The sequence below is a fragment of the Castor canadensis genome, chromosome 5, assembly GCF_047511655.1.
Source record: "Castor canadensis chromosome 5, mCasCan1.hap1v2, whole genome shotgun sequence".
Classification (NCBI taxonomy): domain Eukaryota; kingdom Metazoa; phylum Chordata; class Mammalia; order Rodentia; family Castoridae; genus Castor; species Castor canadensis.
The window spans coordinates 13,609,580-13,617,587 of NC_133390.1; the positions used below are offsets into that span (position 1 = coordinate 13,609,580).

At 34.8% G+C, this 8,008-nt stretch overlaps 1 protein-coding gene across 1 annotated transcript; it reads left to right on the forward strand.

Annotated features, from left to right (window-relative positions):
* The first annotated feature begins 5,859 nt into the window (after positions 1-5,859).
* LOC109676260 (keratin-associated protein 13-2-like) lies at positions 5,860-6,745 on the forward strand. The gene has a single exon (XM_020152729.2). It carries the CDS (start codon positions 5,929-5,931, stop codon positions 6,472-6,474), a length of 546 nt encoding a protein of 181 aa, XP_020008318.1. The 5' UTR covers positions 5,860-5,928; the 3' UTR covers positions 6,475-6,745.
* The last annotated feature ends 1,263 nt before the right edge of the window (positions 6,746-8,008 follow it).

Below are 8,008 nucleotides of genomic sequence, written 5' to 3' on the forward strand. Positions count from 1 at the left end.
GACAGGGGCGTTTATATACCCTTAGCAGCAGGCGTGGTACCCTATAAGGTCATCTTGACACATTTGTGCTCCCTCATTTGCAAATGCATAGCTCAGTAATCTGTCTGTAATTGCGTTTGAATAGTTTTCCAGGTAGTGGGTGCTACCTGGAATTTATGGGTGCTTTAGTTTCTGTTGTTATAGCAAAAGCCAATGGACTACACCTATGGAGGAAATCCTATGACAATTTTATTTTATGCCTATCTCATTGTGACACAGGAAGCCCTTCCTATCTCTCTATTCTGTGATACCTGCCTCTGCTTCCTTTGTATCCATCCCTGACTTTGCTGGCAAGTGAATTTGTCCTAAAACTGGAGTATGATATAACATTATTTTTGCTATGATGTAATAGATCAGTTTCCACCTGGGCAGGATCATTCAGTGAAAATGATCTCCAAAATTACCTTGGGATAACTTATTGTGACAGAAACAGAAAACTATTACATTATTACACAATTACAGAATATGTGTCACATTCAGTAGACAGAGAACCAAAAACAGATAAAGCAAGGAGACTGTGACTAGAAAACGAAAGAGATCTTGTCTTGTGTTTACCAACAAAGTGCTCAATTAGAACATGATCAGGGAAGATGAACCAGGATGGATACATTCCTACACAGCCAAGAAGGCAAAGAGAAGGCTGACGGATTTCACATTTTTGTTTCCATTGCATACTTTTGTTTGTTTGATTGGTTTTGGGGTTTTTTTTGAGACAGGGTCTTGCTAGGTAGCTGAGACAAGCCTGGAACTTGTGATTCTCCTACCACAACCTCCCAAGTGCTTCCATTAAAGATTTGTGCTTTACACAAATTGTAAACACATTGTATTGTTTCGATGTGTTTATAATTAAAACTTTGCAAAAGTTACATATTTTGGGAATTTTGTTATATTGTCCTTTTATTATCTGCATTTATAATTGTTTAGGACTTCTATCTTCTTAGAATGTCTCCAGCTTTTCATAGTATGGATTTCCGATGACTTTCTACCACTTCTATCCTCATTTTTCTGCCTAAATGTGGAGTTTCTCTTCCATTGCAGGGTATATGAAAGCTTTTCAGTTTCTCTCTCTTTCAATTGCTCTCCTCCCCACAATCCCCATTTATCTTTTTTCTTTTTGTATTTCTTGTGTTTAAATTTAAATTTATCTTTATTTTTCTTCTTTAGTTTGTTATTTTTTATTGTTTGTTGGTTGGTTGGTTTATCTCTGGCAGACTATAGATTCAAAGTTGAAAAAAGTTTGATAGAATTATTGCACTCACAGAGTACTCTTGGTATTATTTGTGTTAACTAACAAAGTGTTCTTTGTTAAAATACAACTAACTAAATTATATTCCATTGTCATTGTTGATGGCAAAATTTTCCTAATTTTTTTACTGAAATATAATAAATTAATAATAGTGTTAAAATGTAAATTTCTGGTAGTATTGAAAAATAATAAAATGGAGACCTACTAGAAAGAGTAATTAAGAAAGACATAAATACATTCAGCTTAAATAGCTATTTTGTGAAATTTTTTCTGTTCTTTAATAATGAATTCATATTTTCTTATTTGATATCTCAACAACAAGCTAAATGGTAAAATAGTGTAGAGAGAAGTTCTTTCCCAATTTGTTTTTAGCTGCTATTTCAAACATAACTCTTAAAATAATCCTGAAAACAAACAAGTAAGAGTTAAATAAGGATTTTCCCTATTTAAAATTCCCTGTTCCTCATTAGAATCCTCCAGACAAACCTGGGGATTTTATGCATTTTTCTTCAAATAATCAGCCTCCTTGTTCAAGAACCTTTCTCTGAGAGAGTTAATGTAAGAAAGAATTCTTCCCTTCCATTTTGTCTCTAAATCTATAAAATTGTGTCAATATTAAGCTGAAATAAGTTTAAGGAAAATTTGTAAATGCTCTATCTTTGAGCTAAATTCATTTCAAAGGTTATATTATTTGTTCTGTATAATAGTGATCTCTATTATTTTAACTGAATAATTAAAATTTGGAACATTTCACATGAAATTTATGACTCAGGGAAGTTAATGCAAAGACTTCTGATATTTTGATTGTAGGCTCCCATCAATAGGCTATGGATACAATGCATTTTGATATTTGAGCTGTTTCTAGCAGAATCTCATCCATAGTCGAAGGGTACAGCTTTTGATACCTACCTCCTTCTCTTCTGGAAATTACCAGTAAACCCATCACTAGCATTCTAAGAATCTTGTCTTTATTAATTATTTAGATTAGAACCTCAACAAACCAAAGTCAATACTTCCTATATAAAGATTACCCCCAATCACCTTATATCACTAATTATGAGTCTACATTAAAATAGAGAGCATTTTAACATCATATTTTTAAAAGCACATAAAACACATTCACTACATAAAGAGCGTGGATGTTTTTGCCTTTTTTTTTTAAATGTGCCACATTCAATACTGAAGCACATTTCCCCATGTAAGATATTCTTGGTATTTTTCCCTAGAGATAATTTTATTAAAATTTATGAGATGAAGAAACATTGAATGTTTCCCAATAAACATATTAATGAGCCCTCTAAGTATGTCTTTTTCTAAAAATTTTCCAAAAATAGTTGCAAGCATAGTTTCAAACACAAGGTGTTTATTAGGAGATGATCCCAGTAAATACCTTAGGGAGAGGGAAAATGTTCAGGGAATGGAAGGAGTTCAAGACGGTATGTTATTAAGCCAGCAACCACTGTGGGCAACTGGAGCTCAGTTCTAGTAGAATACTTCACAGGGGCTCAGCATGCTTTTGTGAATTTAAAAAAGTCCTTAGGCAGAATTTTTAAAGATGCTCCCAGAAATCAGTCTTCAGTGTGTGCACATGATTACACAGAAGATATCAGTAGGGTTTTGAAGCTGCTATTGGGGGTGCTATGTCCCTTTGAACATCATATTTATAATAATGTTAGAAAGAAATAAGATAGTGTCTGGAAGGAAAAAAGAAAATGATAAAAACAGAATGGCATGAAAACGTAAGATGAATTTAAACCATATTGTGACACAGTAGAAAGTAGATGTAAGTGCCATAAAACGGCAGACAGGGTTAAAGATAGGCTGGACACCCACAAATGCAGCATCTAAACTGACTAAAGTTTGGTTATGTGTCATCAACTACAGTGTAAGCTAATGTAAAGACCACTAAGTGGTCACCTTTATTTTAATCACTCTAATGAATTTGAGTTTAAGTAGATCAAACATATACTATTAGCAATTGCAAATTGCTTAAGATATTGAACTGTTTCTTCATTTTATTGAAAATAAAATGTAGGAGAAAGTACATATAATGAGTGTATATATGCAAATGTGTATGTATATATGTATATAAACATTTCTATCTATACACATACATATACATAGATACATACAAATATACTTCAGCAAAATTCAAAGCATTACAGAGTGACAGAGATCCTACATGAGCCATAATTGAAGTCAAAAGAAATGATAGTCTACCTGGAGGTTGATTCCCTTTAGCTTGTATTCTGAGTTGAAAATGGTGATTGAGACAGACATTTCTCACAACTAACAGGACTAGGGAAACAAAATTGGAATTCTGGGCTTATCAAAGAGTTAGGGCCCTGGGAAATATCCCCCTCTTTAAAGAACCAATTCTTAGAAGTGAAATTGAATTTCTTATAACTTCTTTAAAAGACTGAAGCCCAGGTTTAAATTATATCAACCCCCAATTCCACTGAAATGGTCTAGGATACTGTTGTCTTTATTCTAGCAGCCTCACAGAACCAAGAATAAGTCCTTTCTAGAGGAAGATAAAGCCACCAATTTTTTCATATGAAGTGTCTTTTATTCTCTCCAAACTTAGAGAGAATATAAGAGGACTGAAGTACAAGAGAACACCAAAAAATAGAATCCAAATCATAGAATCCTTATATATAATTCATGTGACAAAATCAGACATTAAAATGGAGCCATGTTTTAGTCAATAAAAACTGTGTAGACAACGGTGGTCCCAAAGATTGTGTTGCTCAGTGATATTATAACCATTTTGTTTAAGTATACCTTGTGAACAGTGATTCAGTTGCCTGACAATACATTTCTCAGAATGTGTGACCATCATTACATGACACTTGAATGTATCTATGTGAAGAATTTAATATTAGGAAATAGGAACACCTCATTTTTAAGAAATGATTGTATTTAAAGAATGAAAGACAAGATTGAAAAGATTGGTGGAAAGTTAAAAATACTGCTATAGAACATAAGCAAAATTTTAGAAATTTCATATATAATAACTGATTTGATACTCTTCATCTATGGGTTTTCAAACAGGATATTAAACACAGCTGCACTGAGAGTTAGTGAACATAAAGATGGCAAAGAAGGAAATACCCAAACTATAGTACAAGGAGAAAAAATATTGAAAAGATAGAAAAGACTATAAGAGACATACATAGTATAAATAAAAATTTGTCTTACTTATAATTAGAATCTGAGAAAAAGAAGGAAATAAGAATGTTGCAGAGATAATATTTGAAGAGACTACAGTTGAGGGCTTATCAATATTGATGAAAATCATCAACTCACTTGTGGAATGCAATGAGGAAAATGATGTAGACTTGCTCTAACCAGTCTGGAGGTAACTGAAATGGAGTGGACATTATCTGGAGACAGTCTTCACATAGTTGCCCAAGATAAACACTGAAGCTTTGTTTTTGTTTTTTTTTTTTAATTATCAAACAATTGAGATAGTTTTTTTTTTTTGTCAGACCAGTTGGCATATCCAAGACAACATATCCATTCTGAACTCTGCTATCTACCAGCCAATTAGTTTATTTTTAAAAAAGTATAAATAAGATTCCATACATCCAGATTTCTTACATGATTTTTTTTTCTATAGATCTTCCCTAAGAGTGGGCTGGTAAGAGAGGGAAAAGAGTGGCCAAGGCCTGTACAGGCCCTTAATGCCAATGGGGAAACCCTGAAACAAATTGACCATCAAAGGAGTCTCTCAGGAATCCCTTGTCTCCCTGAGGCTCAGTCACTGCCTAGGAGCAGTCCATAGAAAGCAAAGTTTCTGCAAAAATCAATGTTAGGTTTTTGGGCCACAGTAAGTAGGGACTTAGTTAATTAAGGCTCCTGTAGCTACTAGTGTGAGAGATGAATTCTTTCCATACATACCTCATATCAGGTACACTGAATGTAAATTCAACTGTGTCTCTCATCTCATATATGCTTACCACTTTGATTCTCTTCATAGGATCCAAATTATTAGCACTGTGACTCTATCTTAGTGTACCTTGTAATCACAACTCCAAATAGTTGTCTAGCTTTCTTCCTGGTCCTAGGTATCAGTATTATTAAATTTGTTCCTCTGATTTGGATGTGACATACATGGATAATGGTACATAACCTATGTAAAATCATTTTGGAAAATGAGGAAGGATGGTGACAAGTGAGGTGAATCTTCAGTCAGTTTCCCATTAAGGCCATATTTGTCTTCCAATTCAATGACAAAAAAGAAAGATAACTTAGCCTCATTTCCCACTATTTAAAGAAAAAGATTTTCTCATAACATTCTATGACAAAACACATAAAGTTTTGTAAAGAGACTTTCCTAGATATACTTGCATTAGTGAAAAACAGTCATAGCCTTTCTGACTTAGGAGTAATTTATTGGCTTTGTCTGTAACTAAATCATAGCACCCATAAATACACTACCTGGAAAACTATTCAAACGCAATTACAGACAGATTACTGAGCTATGCATTTGCAAATGAGGGAGCACAAATGTGTCAAGATGACCTTATAGGGTACCACGCCTGCTGCTAAGGGTATATAAACGCCCCTGTCCAGGTTGAGACACTAAACTCAGGATCTTCTCAGCTGAACTGAGTGCTGAACTGACATCTCCTCTCAACATGTCCTACAGCTGCTGCTCTGGAAGCTTCTCCTCCCGCTCCCTGAGGGGCTGCCTGCCCCTCTCAGGCTCCTTCTGTGGCTCTTCCTACCCGAGCAACCTGGTCTACAGCACTAACCTCTGCTCTCCCAGTCCCTGCCAGCTGGGCTCCTCTGTGCTCAGTGGCTGCCATGAGACCTGTGGTAAGCCCACCAGTTTCCTGGCATCGTGTGTGGTGTCGAGTCCCTACCAGAGGTCCTACTACTACCCAAGGAGCTCCCTTTTCTGCAGCCCCCGCCAGAAGACTTGTACTGGATCTGTGGGCTTTAGGTCCAGCAGCTGCCGTTCCCTGGGCTATGGATCTAGAAGTTCCTGTTCTCTGGGTTCTGGATCCAGCAGGTGCTACTCAAGAGGCTGTGGATCCGGTGGCTTTAGATCCTTGAATTATGGACTCTATGGCTACCCTTACCTGAGTTATGGGTCCAGATTCTGTAACTCAATCTCTTTTCCTTCTAGGAGTTTCTATTCATCTTGTTACCAACCTTTCTATAGATCTGGCTTTTGCTGACTGATCTGATAGTTTGCCATATCCTTTCATGGAAATTCAGATTCTGTAGTAAGATCATTTATTAGTTTCATCCATTGAGAAGTATCTTAATATTTTTGAACTATCAGTTCCTCTGTCCTTTTTATCCTTCAAAATTGACATTGATGGTATCAAACTACAAAATTAATGAGTAATCCAAATTGCATTGTGTATATAAATGATTGTTTCACATTTCTCCCCCAAATAGAAAGTGAAATAGTTGTATTTTAATAAACTCTTTCTGCAGTTCAAATGTGCTGTTAATGTTACATTTTATTTGTAATCTATTGGCTGAAATTGGTATTGTCTTTGCTTCTGGTCATGGACTTTGTAATTCTCAGATGAATATGTGTGTGTTTGTCTGTGTGTGTATATATACATATAAATTTTGGTTGGACTTCAGATATCTTCCCCTCTTTAACCATGAATTTCCTGGGTGCTCATATTTTTTAGGTAGTTTTTATCTTAGTCAAAATCTAAAGTGAATTAAATATCCCAATCACTTAATGACTATGTTATGCATCTATAAATAAAGTATATCAGAAGTTTGAATAACACAAGAAAAAAACTACATTTATATGGCAAGTTCTGTGCAGGAGGATTGTTAAAATGGGGGATTAATATGTGAGCATAAATTTTCAGAAAAAAGTGCCCCTGTGAGCTTTAAGTATTCACTGTACAGACGTGTCACTTTTTTAAAAAAATTGGTAATGCCCTGTACTCCAATTAGTATTTCCAATCTGTTCAAATCATCTCCATGTATAAAGGAAGGCAGATAACAAACTTAAATGGATAAAACCTTAGCTCAGCAGGTGTGAAGTAGGACCTGGTTCATTGCCAACAGATGGACTAAATGGAACTTAATTCACCAATATATTTACTATCTTCAAAAGTAACTATTGCTGTTGTATCTTTTTTTATTTTTGTTGATACCAGAGTTTGAACTCAGTACTTCCTGCTTGCTAGGCAGGAGCTCTACCACTAGAGCCACACCTCCAGGCTTACAGTTGTAAGATTAGACAGGCTATATTTATACCATTGTTCTGCCTTTCAGACAAGTTTTAGAAAAAGGCATTCTCCAGTCCACAAGACAGCAAAAGTACATGAAGACAGCTAGTGTAATAATGAAAGGAGACATACTATTTACGTAGAACAAACGATGTTCATATGTATTTCCTATTCTTTATAAAATCTTTAAGCATTCTGAGTGAGAACTGGAATGCAGAGTAGTATGCACTTGTTTTAGAGCAAATCTTATGAGTATAGTAGAGTCATCACGTTTACTTCCTCTTTAACTACTACAATAATAAAATATGAAATACAGGAGGAGCTATAGAGTTCATCAAATGCCATGTTATTATTATTATACAGTGGTAGAAACTGAAACAGAAAAGTTAGAACTTTAAAATATTACAAAGCAAGTTATTGAAGTGTTATGATGAGAACTACTGTGTTCTATCCTTTTATTTTATTTTTTTTTCTATTTAACTGTGGCATTTTGTTCTCTTATGTTTTT

What these genes read in the sequence shown, in the direction of transcription:
- LOC109676260 (XM_020152729.2), top strand. Translation starts at nt 5,929, where the DNA reads ATGTCCTACAGCTGCTGCTCTGGAAGCTTCTCCTCCCGCTCCCTGAGG.